This window comes from Brachypodium distachyon, chromosome 4 (genome assembly GCF_000005505.3).
Source record: "Brachypodium distachyon strain Bd21 chromosome 4, Brachypodium_distachyon_v3.0, whole genome shotgun sequence".
Taxonomy (NCBI): domain Eukaryota; kingdom Viridiplantae; phylum Streptophyta; class Magnoliopsida; order Poales; family Poaceae; genus Brachypodium; species Brachypodium distachyon.
The window spans coordinates 4,380,196-4,394,684 of NC_016134.3; the positions used below are offsets into that span (position 1 = coordinate 4,380,196).

The 14,489-nt window shown below is 44.0% G+C and overlaps 2 protein-coding genes and 1 non-coding gene across 3 annotated transcripts; 2 read left to right on the forward strand and 1 right to left on the reverse strand.

Moving 5' to 3' along the window:
- Positions 1 to 304: 304 nt before the first annotated feature.
- Positions 305 to 2,997, reverse strand: NDPK3 (nucleoside diphosphate kinase 2, chloroplastic). Its single transcript, NM_001302878.1, has 7 exons — positions 2,788 to 2,997; positions 1,819 to 1,872; positions 1,649 to 1,735; positions 1,033 to 1,113; positions 829 to 941; positions 650 to 699; positions 305 to 372 (listed from the first exon to the last, which is right to left on the reverse strand). The coding sequence occupies exons 1-7, from the start codon at positions 2,995 to 2,997 to the stop codon at positions 305 to 307; spliced, it is 663 nt and encodes a 220-aa protein (NP_001289807.1).
- Positions 2,998 to 5,036: 2,039 nt separating this feature from the next.
- On the forward strand, positions 5,037 to 14,199 carry LOC100845320 (auxilin-related protein 2). The gene is made up of 8 exons (XM_003575572.4): positions 5,037 to 5,940; positions 7,418 to 8,996; positions 9,076 to 9,196; positions 9,275 to 9,372; positions 9,532 to 9,597; positions 9,807 to 9,896; positions 12,626 to 12,802; positions 13,575 to 14,199. Exons 1-8 carry the CDS (start codon positions 5,378 to 5,380, stop codon positions 13,611 to 13,613), a joined length of 2,733 nt encoding a protein of 910 aa, XP_003575620.1. The 5' UTR covers positions 5,037 to 5,377; the 3' UTR covers positions 13,614 to 14,199.
- MIR7731 (microRNA MIR7731) lies at positions 10,954 to 11,306 on the forward strand. The gene has a single exon (NR_127016.1). It is a non-coding gene; the product is annotated as a microRNA MIR7731 (primary transcript).
- Positions 14,200 to 14,489: the final 290 nt, after the last annotated feature.

The window sequence follows — 14,489 nt, forward strand, 5'->3', positions numbered from 1 at the left end:
CATAATCCATGTGTGCTGCCTTCACAATGCCATAGAACTTTGTTGCCTTGATTTTGTCAAGACTTTGACATGTGATGATGTGAATAAAAGAAAATTCTCAGGAGGCATTAACTGACCAAGGTTAAAGTTCAGAGCTGTTCAATATTGGTACAAAGAAAGAAAGAACATACAGGTGGGAAATGGTGAAAAATTTGGGGCCTTGATAAGGCACTTACTTACTCAGCAGAAGTAAACTCATACATGGCCCCTCGAATCAAGTTGAGCAAATAAGCATCAGTCAGGTTCTTGCAGTGATCTGCGAAGATCACTCTATAAGCCAGGGTGTTTGAACTGATTCCCATTGAGCAAGCTCGCCTTCTTTGAACCATAGAGCTACAAATAGGAAGGTAAGTTATTAGCATTTGATATTGTCAACAATAGCAGATCTAAACCAAGTCTTATTGGAGCTAATGCACCCATCATATCACTATGAACATAATGATGTTTGTATTAATAAAAATATTCAGAACAGTGCTTAAAATTTGATATCAAAATTACTGCCTTGAAATTCTGTGGTTCTTATCAAATTGTTGTTACCCATGACTCCAGAGTCCAGAACCAAATGATGGAATAGCAAACTAAAGACACACTGTATTGTTGCAAAACTTACCAATTTCACGCTTGCCATTATCAGGACTGTCACTTCCGTGGACAACATTCCTGACAATCAAGAGTCCATGATAATTGTTTCAGTGTAGATATACGATTATAAATGGAGGTGACATAAAAAAATGTGTCACATGAAGTGCAGAGGATAGTGTGAAGACATGAAAGAGCATGGGAGACAACCTTCCAGTTTGAACTGCAAGATCACCCCTTATGGTCCCTGGTTCAGCTTGAAGGGGGTTAGTGGCTCCTATCAATTTGCGAGCGGATGCAACAACACCATCACCCTCCCAAGCCTTACAGGACAGAATAAAAACAAAATGCAAAATATGTATTGGTCAAAGTGCGGAGTTACAAATATGTTCAGCTCGTTACAAATATATGTACCATGCAAATGACAGGACCAGAAGTTATGTAGTCGATCAGCTTCGGAAAGAAAGGTCTTTCCTTCAGATCCTTGTAGTGTTCCTGGAAAAAGGAGGAGAGAACAAGAGTCAGTGCATACCAAAGTATTATGAATTCAGTGACTTAGCAATCACTGATCAGCATATAGTAATATATTTCTCAACACTTATTTCTCTATGTAAGAATAAAGCCAATACCATGTGCTATTTTGAACTACAGAAAGCCTGGCTTGACTACAGATGTTGTCGAACTGCTGGGTGGGAACATGACTGAAAAATTATGAGTACTTGTTGCTGGTGATTAAGTAATCTATTATCAAATAGCTGTCGACCACTACTTCGGCAAATATTCTATCCTACCAGCAACACAATAAGCTGGCGCACGATGTTTTGGCAGGAAAGAATACATTTGATGACAGGCGTTCTAACCGTGCATGATCAGTCATATAATTTCCAGAAACTGGTATCATGAAAGAAAGATGTTGCTTTCCTTCATAAGAATGGTATTGTTCATAATTACAGAGAACATTTTTCCTTGCTAAGCAACTTCCATGAATCACATAAGCTTTTAAAATTTTGATACATATTCAGATGCAAACCTGAGCCAACTCCTTGGGGCACTGGAAAAGCTTTAGTCCCTTCAGCAAAAAGCCCTTTTTCTCGAACCGAGAAATAATCTCTCCAACCTATATGCACATGCTGTGTGTTTGATCTGAACTGAAACAGATAACAGAAACCAAAACAGTGACAAAAGTCAAGAAATGCATACCAGACCACGTTGAACGCCGTCAGGTTTGATCATAATGTAGCTCTGCTCAACATCCTGCAGAAAAAAAATTCCAGTTAGGAATATTTATTTCACTTAAAAGTTTCTTAGTATCACAAATATTATATAGACACCTGAGACAGGTACTGCAATTACAGGTTCGAACGAGCAAAATATGGGATTTGGCACATTAGGTGCATAATCACCAGTAATTAACACTTGACTAACTAGTAGCCCATATTTTTCAGTTACTCCAAAATTGAACTCAGCCAATACAACAGTAACGTAAATACCACAAAACCAAGTCAAATAATCTCACAATCGCACCACAGAGCTATCAAATGAGAGAACTCAAATATTTGGAATCCTGATAACTCTACAGTTCAGATCACTAAATTCCCAGGAATCCACTGAAAGTTCCATAGCAGAGTAAAAAAGGAAACCAGCTAGCAGTACCAGTACTGCAGTACCTACTAAACAGAAGACACATCCTGTTTAGATTCAGGCCAAAAGATGCATCAAGGATATCCATCACCCTGACCAAAAGGACTTCTAACAACAATTTACACAATGTAGCATGTGAAGTGTTATGCATTGTCAACATTGTCAGTCCTAAGCATCTTAATTTCACTTAATTTTTTGTTCCTATCACAAAATATCATATGGAACACCTGAGACAGGCACTACAGTTTCAGGTTAGACCGAGCGAAATGTGGGATTTAACACATTATGATGCATAGTCACCAGTATTAAACACTGGACAAACTAGTAGCCCATCTTTTCAGTTACTCCAAAATCGAGCTCAGCCAATACAACAGTAACATAAACTACCACAACATCAAATCGAATTGCGCTCCTAGCCGGCCCTAATCCTCCAACGCCAAAGAACAACAGCAAAATTATGTTCCTTCCCTTATTTGAATCATCGAGCAGGAGCAAGTAATTGGGGGAGAAAAGTCCGAGGAAACCAACCGAGGACGCGACGATGCGGCGGGGGCTGACGCGAGCTACCCTGGTCGCTCTCCCGCTCCACTCCGGCGTGCTCAGCGCAACGCGGCCGCGGGGCCTCGAGGAAGCGGCGGCGAAGGAGAGGGACGCATACGGACGGAGCCGCGCGGAGCTCCGGCGGCCCGTGGCGGCGAGGGTAGGGCTCGTTCTCGCAAGCGCGGCCATGGCGTCCATCTCCTCCTCGGCTCCGTACGTGTAGACAAGACAAGCGAAGGACGAACACTTTTGGATTAGGAGAAGATGCCGCTGAGCGCGGCCTACAGGCTACAGGATATATATTTTGCTTTGCGCTTATAAAGACGGTTGGCGTATTACTCATTTACGCTTTAGTGCAGATGAAGACGAATTCAAGGTAGTCTGAAAGGAGTAAGCGAAAATCAAGAGCGAGAAAAGAAAAATAATACTTCCTCGGTTCCATAATAAGTGACTCAAATTTATCCAAATATGGATGGGTCTATGCCGCGTCTAGATATGTAATAGAAAGCCACTTAATATGGGACAGAGGGAGTAATAGCGATTACAGGATAGTTGTGTTAGCCGCGTCTAAGGTGCACTTGGTCTTTTGAATTGGAGGAGAGACTTGAGCTCTCGGATTTATTTATTGTGGTTAAGGACCTATTCGTTTCCAAAAAGTGTTCGCAGGAATTCAAGGGAACCGATTCTTTATGTTGTAAAAGAAAAGAAAGACAATCATGCATGTCTGTATGAGAGAACAAAAACATAAGCCACCATCTGAAACGTTGGCAAGAGATAAATAGTGAACCATAGAAAAACATGCCAACCACGATGCGTAGTTAGGCAACTTCGGGTCGTATCTTAAAACTTCTTTATTAAGCATTGAATAGGCACTTAGACACAACTTTATTATTTTTTCATATATCGGTGTCATACTTCTTTTGTTTCTACAAATCTAAGTCACTTATTTCTGAACGGATGGATTATAAGACATGTTAAATTTCGTCAACGCTGGCTTATCTGCATTTCATAATACGTTTTTAATACGTGGCCCAAAGAATGCGCCATCCGGACATACATGGGAATTTGAAGTTGAAGTGAAGATGGGAGAGAGACAGCTGAAGAGTAGGAGAATTTGAAAGCGAAATTACAAGGACACATGAGGGCTAGTTCGGTTCCATCCTTCCCGGTGAGGATTGACAGGGGAACTTGAAAATTTAGTTCAGTTTCCCCAGAATCCCTCGCAATCCCTGCAGGGATCAGTCGAAATGAACAGGCCTGAAAGGGAAAACATTTCACTCGGTCCATATCATACGTGGCTGGCAACAGAAATGTGTGAATCCGCGTTCTAGAGTGACGACAATGTGTTGTGATTTTTAAAAATATATGGAGTAAATAATATACTCCCTCCCTCCGTCCAACAAAAAATGTCTCAAGTTTGCTAAAATTTAGATGTATGTAGATGTGATTTGATGTATAGATGTATTCAAATTTAGTTAAAGTCAAAGTTGTGATTTCTGAATGCGAACTCGGTTGCCCACACACTAGCTAAGATTAGTAGAGAAGGTCTAGCTCAGAATGTCCTGTTGGGCTCGTTACCGGCTGATGCCTGCATGTATGGCAAGCTGACTGTAAGAATCTTCCAGTTTCTGAATGATTAAAGTGCTTTTTCATTAAAAAAACAAATTTAGTTAAAATTGAAACATGTTTTGTTGACGGAGTAAATAGGTTTTCGTCGTCAAATTCGGCAGCCGTGAACGTGTCCTGCTCGCCTAGCCTAATTGGCTCTCGTTTTTACGGTCGACCCCGTCGCATTTTTGCACGAGCGAGAAGAGAAGGTGGTCACTCCACTTCGACTCCGTCCTCCTCGATGCCCAACATAAACAGGGCACACCGCGATGACCAATCACGTGCTCCCACGTACCCAACACCAGCCGGGCCCCCTCGAAAAAAAACATCAGCCGGGCCCGCCCGCCAAATCCCCGCTTCCTTCCTTCATCCGGTCCGGCTCGCCCGTATCTCAGGCCACGAGAGAAAGCCACCACCGACGCGCTCGCGACGCTAGGCCAACGCCTTAGATTCCACCCACCGACACGTGGGACCCAGAAAGAACTACGACCGACCTGTCAGTGGTTCAACTGGGCTTTACGCCGTGTAGACGTAGCTTCTTCTTGGCCTTTTACCCTAGGGCCCGCAAGTAAAAGCGATGTTGCGGGCTCCCATGATACACCCGCTCCGTTCGGGCCCGCTCGCCAGAAACCCCACCAAGACATCCGCGTGACGGCGTGAGACACCAGACCACCACCTCTCTCTCCATTCGTATTCCCCTCTCCCGTCGCCGGCGACCTCTCCGTCTCCGGCGGCGTCCCCTGTCGCGGCATCCCCCTCACCATTTTCTCGATCGGTAGATATCTCGGACCATCGTATCCCGTCCCCCCTGCCCACAGTCCAGACCCACCTGCCCTCCCTCTTCGCTCTGCGCACACACCCTAGCCGCTAGTGTTTTTCCCTTTGGCGAACAACCAGCGGGCAACAGAAGCGCGCCGCGACCGGGTGCTCGCGCCCCAGATCCAGCGATCCGCGTGACGTCGCGGCGGCCATGGACGACTTCCAGGGCCTCCTGGCCCGCGACTTCGGGCTCCGCCCTCAGGGGAAAGCCGCGCCCATGTCGGCCGCCCGCTCGACCGCGGCTTCATCCGGATCCGCCTGGACCAACCCCAGATCCGCCGCAGCCGCCGCGCCGTCCGTCCCCTCCTACGACGACCTCTTCGGGGCCCCGCCCTCCGCGCCGCCTCCCAAGTCCACGCCGTCGCCCTCCATCGACTCCATCTTCGACTCCTTCAAGGAGCCCTCTGCTGCCTCCGCCGCGCCGTCCCAGCCCAAGCACTCGTCCATGCCCGTGTTCGACAAGCCGGTCTACGATGATGACATCTTTGACGGGGTCCCCGGGGTGAAGAGCAGCTCCTCGGCGAGGTATGACAGCGTGTTTGCGGCGGACCATGCACTGCCCCCTGCATTTGACGACCTGCTCGGTGGATTCGGAAGGAAGGCGGAGGGGAGGGAGGCGCCAGAGGAATATAGGAAACCCGCGCCAGCAGCGGCATCAACTGGGTTTGATGATTTGTTCGCTGGGTTTGGTGGGAGCAACCCTGTGCCGCGAAGGTATGCACTTCCCGTGCAATTCGACGTGCATGTTTAATGGACGTTACGTATCTAGGACTAGAAGTGTATGGTAGTTGTGGTTTCTGTTTCCTGAGACAGATGAAGCCAAAGCTTTTGTCCGCACTCGCCTAAGTCGGTAAGGAGAGGTTCATGTGGGACTTGACAAATTAATGTTGTGTTGAGTAGAATTTTTATGTGCAATCTAGGAGTGTATTCTAGTAGTGATTTCAGTACTCTGGGACAGACGAAGCCAAAGCTTTTGTCCGTACTCGCCTACTCTGTAACGAGAGGATCATGTGGAACTTGGCAAATTAATGTTGCGTTGAGTAGAATGTTATGAGAAGGGTGAAGCCGAAGCTTTTTTTGGTAATTGCCTACTCGGTAACGAGAGTTCATATGGAAGTTGATAAATTAAATTAATGCTGCGTGAGTAGGATCTTTAAATTTTCAGTACATGCTAGGTTTGCATCTTTAAATTACACTAGTTGAGTTACAAATGCATTTATGGTGTATCGTAGAGCTCTGCGCCACTTGGGCCACTACCTATTTGTGTATAAGGGCAAAAATGGTTAGGCTAATTACCGATCGTTACTGTTTCCGAATCTGACAGTACATGATACGGGAAGAGAATTAGTTGTCCGGTCAGATATGGATACCGGATACCTTGGGCGGATACGGGATAGGATATGGTACATACATTTATGTTGATATTTTTGGTCTGGTGTAGGTAATTTAAATTGATCTTATACTCATAGCACAATAGTACTTAGTGCATGTGCTAGGGCCCCGTGCATTGCAAGTTTGATTGATTCAAGCGGATGTTTTGGTTAGACATGTTTTTAGTAGTGTCTAGTGCATGATAGGTTTGTTTGGCTTTTGAGTTGAGCGTTATCAGTTGACATTAATGAACTCTAAACTTGTAGGTGGGGTAGATTAAATCCATCTTTTAGATGAAATGCAGTAGTTAATGGTGAGGGGTCTGCTGAATTTGGTTGAATGGAAAAACTATAATTAATACCGGTAGTATTTAACCCAGTTTGCATTATGTTGGATGTGGTTCGCCAAAGTGGAATTGTCTATTTGAAAATAAGCTGAACCGTTCAATAAAATGTAATAATATTGCAAAGCTCCTTGGTCACTCTGCACTGTGTTGTTCATGATGGATGCAAGGTATCTCTAAGTAGCTATGTGGTCACCAATGTTTGGCTCGTAACTTGGTTGTTCAGATTAGATGACAACTAATGTGAATTTTGATGCATTGGTTTTTGAATTTGTGAGCCCTATATCAAACTTTTGGTGTGCATTCCTTTTTGCTTCTGCGTTTTCAGAGTGATAGCAGGACTTATAGTTTGACTCAATTGGTTATGAACTTATTGAGTGTTATGCTTACATGAATAAATAACTTTTTTATTCTAAAACATGTTAACTTTCCTATAGATGTGTTCACTTTATAACTTCCTCATTTTTGGAATCTCAGGGAAAATGCTGTTGGTAATGAAAAGAAGGTATCCATGTCAACATCTAAGCCCGCAAGTGACCCTTTTGTTGTTCTTGAAACAACTTCTACTTCAGCCCATCCATCCTCTGGGGTATTTACCGACCCCTTGGATGAATTTGATGGGCATCCAAAATCTCAAGTGAAAAATTGTGGTAATACTGCTGTTGAAAGTGGTATATTTGAAGATTCTAGCACATTCAATCAGGTTCCAAAATCAGAACCTTTGTTTACCTCAAATGTGAATGATGGCCCAAAAGGTAGCAATGGCTCAACCAAGGCCCGAGACTCAAGCCCTGTACAAAGTTTTCCCAAAAGAAACTCAGCCCAACAACCTTCTGTGGAGGACTTTGAAAATATTTTTTCTAAGTCACAGTCTGCACAATATTCTGATGTTCATGTTGATGTTAGCGCCCCAGTTTCAGAGAAACACAGTGGGAATGGTGTGGCTGACCAGTCACCAAGATCTGATGAGTCTGAAGATGAGATATGGCTTACAGTTTCTGAGATTCCCCTGTTCACACAGCCAACGAGTGCCCCGCCACCTTCGAGACCACCACCATCTCTTGCAGTTAAGAAAAATCCACATGGATCAAAAGCAAAAAGAAGGGATGAGGATTATCTACGGCAGTCTAGCCAAAACTATAACCATAACAGAAGTTCGTTGAGGCAAGCTGGCAGTTCTTCGATAGATGAATTAGAAGATTTTGCCATGGGAAAACCTCAAAAGTCCTATGACAACGGAAACCCCTTTAACGAGGAAGAATTTGAGCGAAGTTCATCAGCGGCAGCATCTGCAGCTGCTATGAAGGAAGCCATGGATAAAGCTGAGGCAAAGTTCAAGCATGCCAAGGAAGTACGAGAGAGAGAACGCGATGCAAAGCTTAGAAATAGAGAACAGCAGGAACAGGATGATGAAGCAAGGTCGTATGCACAGGACCAGGAAGAGAGAGAAAGGCTGGAGAAAATAGAACAGGAGAGAGAAATAAGACAGCAGGAGGAAAAGGAGAGAGAACAAAGAAGACTTGAAGAAGAGAGGGAACTTGAGCAACAGAGAGAAAGAGGGAGGGGTAGGCAAGCTGTGGAGAGGGCTACAAAGGAGGCACGGGAAAGAGCAGCTACTGAAGCTCGTGCAAAAGCAGAGAGGGAAGCACGCCAGCGTGCTGAGCGAGCTGCTGTGCAAAGAGCTCAACAGGAAGCACGCGAGAGGGCTGCAGTGGGTGCTAGGGACCGAGCTGAGAGGGCTGCTGCTGAAGCAAAGGAGAGGGCTGCTACTGAAGCCAGGGAGAAAACTGCTACTCAAACCAGGGAGCGGGCTACAGCAGAAAGAGCTGCTGTCGAGAGAGCTCAACAAGATGCAAGGAGAAGAGCTGAACGAGCAGCAGTGGAGAGGGCTGCTGCTGAGGTTCGAGAAAGGCAAGCTGCCGAGGCTCGAGAGAGGCAGGCTGCAGCGGCGGCGGCGGCGGCAAGAGAAAAGCAGAGTAAACCTGATGATCTTGAGTCGTTCTTTGGTATGGGCGCCCGTGCCAACAGTGCACCGAAGCAAAGGGCTCCAGTTGTGGTAATTACAAAAATCCTTATGCAACAGTCTTGTTTAGGGCAAATTTTTGTTATTGTTTTTCTGATTGTGGAAGTTTCAGGATCCTTTGTTTGATTCTCAAACTCAAAGTAGAGGGACAGCAACTTCTTCTTCAGCATCTATGCGAAAGGCATCATCAACAACAAATATTACAGATGACCTATCTGCAATATTTGGAGGAGGTACTATCATCCCTAACAAGATTACTCATTTTTTCGGCAGTTATTATCTCCATTTTGATTAACTCATGTTCTTTTTAGCTCCCATGTCATCTGATGAATTTCAAGGAGTTGAAGGAGAGAGTGAAGAAAGAAGGCGTGCTAGGCTTGAGCGGCATCAACGGACACGTGAACGAGCGGTAATGTTGCCGTAATTTTGTTAACTAATTTTTTGTTTACATAGATTGCTCTCCACTGTTAAAAAATGTTGCAGATTGTATATTCCTGTTTTGATCTTTAAAAAACATTTTTCTATTGTAGAATGGTTGTGCCATTTATTAACTTTACTGTGTACTCAGGCAAAAGCTCTGGCTGAGAAGAATGAGCGGGATATGAATGTTCAAAGAGAGCAGGCAGAAAGAGATGTAAGTACTCTGCCATGATACATTTTATAGCCGAAGTTTCCTCTCTTGATCTATTGTGAAGAGAACATAATACTGATAATTTTTGTATATTTTCATACACTCCTTGCAATTTCCTGGTTGCCTGTCTGTTGAAGCGTAATATTTTATTATATTAGATGCTCTTTATTGACTGCTAATGACTAGTTCCTTGCTGTCTCTGTTAATTCCAGAGAATTTCTGATACACTGGACTTTGAGATTAAGCGATGGGCTGCCGGAAAAGAAGGCAATTTGCGGGCATTACTATCAACTTTACAATATGTGAGTCCTTGAACTGCTAAAATCCGATGCAATTCTTTTGTTTCGTCCATTGTTTGGGTTTTATCCTTATTTTAAACAGAAAACTCCACTGGGTTTCTGTTTTGTCTACTTGAATATGTTACTTCTGTCATTTGGTTTGATATTGTGATCATGCATCTGTTAATTCATCACGGTCTACACATAGTTAGTTTTGTTCTCAGATTATTTTGATGAGCATTATGATTCCAGCAATCCAAGTCTGACTGCAGGTTTACCAAACTAATATGTAGCTACACTCACCGGAATGACCATCAGATAGTTTTGATCATTAGTTGATTCTTGGAAATGTTTACCGTCGAAGTATTGCCTACTTTTCCTTGTTGGCTTAGGTTTTTACATTAACTGGTCGGTGTATACGACTCAACTCATCTTGACATCTGGTCACCTCTGGTCGCTGCTGCAGCCTACCATCTCAAACTGCCACTTCACTGGTCATTGTCTCTCCTCAGCACGCCTTTATGAAAAACTCAAAACAAGCCCCGCTGACCAGTGTTCCCTATTAATCATTCGCATGCCAATCTTATTCCACTTTCCAATAATTGGTGCACAAGTTTTCTCACTGCCAGATTCATGATATCTTAACATCGCTGGAGGCGGCACACGGGCTGGAATGGACACTAGTTCACTGCTGGCCCTGATTCCAAATTCCTGAGCAAACTTATGCACACTTGTTGTGAAAAACAATTTCATGAATTCTCTGCTGGAGAAGTTGACAGATTTTCTCGAAGTATGTTGATCACTTGTTTTTCGTTGAGCTTCTTACAGTATCTTTGCCTCTCTACAATCTTGCATTCCAGTGTGCAACATTGTACACATTGTACATTGGCAAATGTACTCAAGTTTAATGGCAAACAAGTGACGCACTTTGAGCAACCTGTCATCGTCTCCATAAATGAACAGAGCATCTGTGAGATGGTTTTCCACAGCAAGTATGAAGAACATAGGTTTGTTCTGTACTTTGAGATCAGTCTCAAGTGAAATTTGAGGCAGCACACGGGCTGGAATGGACACGGGTTCACTGCTTTCCCTGATTCCAAATTCCTGAGCAAACATATGCACGCTTGTTGTGAAAAACAATTTCATGGATTCTCTGCGGGAGAAGTTGACAGATTTTCTCTAAGTATGTTGATCACTTGTTTTTCATTCAGCTTCTTAGAGTACCTTTGCCTCTCTACAATCTTGCATTCCGCAGTGTGCAACATTGTACATTGGCAAATGTACTCTAAGAAGTTTAATGACAAACAAGGGATGCACATACTTTGAGCAACCTGTCATCGTCTCCATAAATGAACAGAGCATCTGTGGGATGGTTCTCCACAGCAAGTATGAAGAACATAGGTTTGCTCTGGACTTTGGAATCAGGATCACCAGTGAACTAGTCTCTGTTCCAGTCTTTAGCCTGTGTGCTGCCAACACTCATGTTGAGATACCAAGAATCTTTAAGGGGGAAAAAAAACTTGTGTCCGAAAACTGGACATTGAAACATGATTAATTGAGGAACTGTAGTGAACCGAGCTTGTTTGTGTGTTTTATGAATGTGTCTCAGCTAATGAGATAGCAGTGACCAGAACTCTGCCCTACAATGATGGCAGAGAGGGCGGCACGAGTGGGCACCAAGGGGTGTTGGGACCGTGGGAGGCAGCTGGAAAAGATGCAACTAGGATTCGTTGTGTGGGCAGAACATGATAAATTGAGAAAATGTGGTGAACGGGGCTTGTTTGAGTTTTTCACGACTGCATTGAAGCTGACAACGAACGTGGCGGTGGCCTGAGATGGCAGCAATCAGTGGTGGCCGTGCCATTTTGTGTGCCGTGACTGGGACCCACATGCCTACCACGGGCATATGGGGACATGAATGGCTCGGCGTGACCGCGTGAGTGGACGTCTTTGCATGCAGACACAGTGGGAGGAGTTGCCACACCTAAGTCACCGGCAACCCACGATGTAGAGGCCTCAGTCCTAGTGCACCGATTGGTGTAAGTGTTTGTTGTGGTAGAAGAACTCTGCCTGTCAGCAATGGCGGAGAGGGTGGCAGCAGCACGAATCCCTGTGGTGGCTGAGAGGGGGGTGGTCCAAGGGAGAGGATGGGCACGAAGCGGTGGGCAGTGGCAGCAGCTTGAACAACTAAAGTTTCAGTGAGTGGGGATGCTGTGATACCATGTTGAGCTGTATGCACCGATAGGTTCACCCGAAAGCCTAAGCTGGCATGGAATGATCTTGGCAATGGTGGCAGCATAATTCATTAGATATCTCAAGACCATCTTAGTAAATGTGGTGCGCAATACCATCTTTGTAGCCACAATGTGATCTGCCTTTCGCATTTACTGGTTGAAACTGTGTAATTTCCAGTATTATGTGGTAGAACACTAACAGAAGTACAATTTACTTCTCACCACACACCAAACTATTTAAATCTGTTGCTGGCTTGCTGCGAGCATTACTTGAAACACATCCATGTAGATAGTGTAATCTCTCCCTATCTCCCGCCAGAAACATGTATGTGGCTACATTCCTTTTGGTCCTTGCAGCTTTGTTTGAGCTGCTTTATAGTAGCAGCTCTTGGGTACCTACCTAACAAAGCATGCAGGACTACTAACTATGCACATGAAATTGGGTTATAGGGCAAGCCAGAAGAGACGTTCTGTTTCCGTCTGCTGTTTCCTTAGTAATTCACACTCTTTCTGATGCAGGTACTTTGGCCAGAATGTGGATGGCAGCCTGTATCCCTGACTGATCTGATTACTGCGGCTGCGGTTAAAAAGGTATACAGAAAGGCAACATTGTGCATTCATCCTGATAAGGTGCAGCAAAAGGGTGCAAATCTACAGCAGAAATATATTGCTGAGAAGGTTTTTGATCTCCTCAAGGTATGTATTCTTCTTTGGATATCCTGAATAGTAACTCATCTGTTTCACATCAATAAAGATGCTGGCATTCATCCTTGCTTTTCTTTAGATTGTGGTAATACTCTAAAACTGCATAAATAGAAGATCTTGTCACTACTTGTGCGTGATTTATTTTTGAACAAAAAATATATACTTGATTGAGCAATGGAGGTACTGACCATCTTTCATGGATGATTATTTATGACCCTTCACTGTTCACCATGGCTTAGTTTTTGTTATTAAATATATGTGGTCCTTTGAGCCAAAAATGACTTTTGTAAGCATGGGCATTACTGGGGCTCACTTCTTTTGGTGTAGCATATTATGTTCATTCCAATGATGGTTTGTGTCAACTTGGACCGCAATCTGTTGCCTGTAATGAACCTGGCGCAAGCTGCTATTATGCCCGAATTAGTTTTAACTTAGTATTGACCTTCTACTATGTCATGTTGTAGTCTCAGAAAGACACGTTGCCAGAGAAACATCTGGTAATTTAATACACTTGCTGAATTAGTTTGTGACTTACTTTGGGACTTAGCTTATTTCTGTCAACTCTATGTAATTGCATATTAAATGCTTGTATTTGCATATTTGTTTCTTTATTTTGAAAAAGGGATGTTGGCAGTGGTTTTCCTGTAATAGATCTGTTCATATTACCAGTACAGGGAGGGCTTTGTGTTTGTGTTTCCATCATAACCTGTTAAGTCTTGCACTTGAATTTTTATCAATACCCTTCTCTACGTGCATGATACAGGAGGCGTGGAACAAATTCAACTCTGAAGAGCTCTTCTAGAACATGCTAGAAGAACAAGCATATTGTGCACTCATCTTTGCCCGCATGAGGTACTCGAGGAGAATGAACATATTGTCTATCCCCGCCTCTTCACCTGATTGACTGTATGAGGCACTCAAGGAGAAATGTCCAAGCTGGAGCGCGCCAGATCAGGGGAAGCCATGATAGTGCTGAAGTGAAAGCTCCACCATAATTACCATTGTCTTGTTCGTTTATTACTCCATCCATCTTCCTTTTACCTTGTGTATGTGTTGATTCAATGACAATTCACAGCTACATGCCGGCAGGACCTTCAACCAGCAGGTGTATATTAGCGTTCTTTTTTGCTAGGTTGATCATCATGGGTTTGTGTGTAGCAGCGGGAATGGAGTCAGTGTTGTGATTTTTGGGATAGGTGCGCCGTTTTGTTTCAACCATGGAGAGCCGATGTTACATGGATCATGGATTTCACATGTTTGATTCCATGGGTACTGTAGTAAGTTATGATGTTTATAGGGAACTTTTGGAATACCCATTGGAGCCGTGCCTGCTGATTAACTCCTGTGATTTTGTATAAAAGTAATCTGGAATTTTGGTTAGCTGATTCTCTCTGATGCTCTGTTTGCCAAACAGTGTTTGGTCGTTTCCACTATCCTTGGATTATTATTGCTGCCAGATGCTGTCAACTGCATAGTTCGACTGAATTCTAATCGGCAAAAAGGTTTCGGTTGTCAAAATCCATCAGCTGTCAGCTAAAAAATCGCCAGATGTGGCTTGATAGGTAAGTCTTCGAGCGGTCGGCCTGCACCAGGGTTTAGAGATGGACATGTAGCGCGAGTTAAACGAGTAGAGCCTAACGGCTTAAGCCGACTTTGGATTTGAACTCATTAACGGAAG

What these genes read in the sequence shown, in the direction of transcription:
- NDPK3 (NM_001302878.1), bottom strand. Translation starts at nt 2,997, where the DNA reads ATGGACGCCATGGCCGCGCTTGCGAGAACGAGCCCTACCCTCGCCGCC. An exon ending in ACGGCGTTCAACGTGGTCTG is followed by an intron (nt 1,736 to 1,818) that starts GTATGCATTTCT and finishes ATGTGCATATAG; the next exon opens with GTTGGAGAGATTATTTCTCG. An exon ending in CTTGCAGTTCAAACTGGAAG is followed by an intron (nt 700 to 828) that starts GTTGTCTCCCAT and finishes CTTGATTGTCAG; the next exon opens with GAATGTTGTCCACGGAAGTG.
- LOC100845320 (XM_003575572.4), top strand. Translation starts at nt 5,378, where the DNA reads ATGGACGACTTCCAGGGCCTCCTGGCCCGCGACTTCGGGCTCCGCCCT. An exon ending in AGCAACCCTGTGCCGCGAAG is followed by an intron (nt 5,941 to 7,417) that starts GTATGCACTTCC and finishes TTGGAATCTCAG; the next exon opens with GGAAAATGCTGTTGGTAATG. An exon ending in GAGAGCAGGCAGAAAGAGAT is followed by an intron (nt 9,598 to 9,806) that starts GTAAGTACTCTG and finishes TGTTAATTCCAG; the next exon opens with AGAATTTCTGATACACTGGA.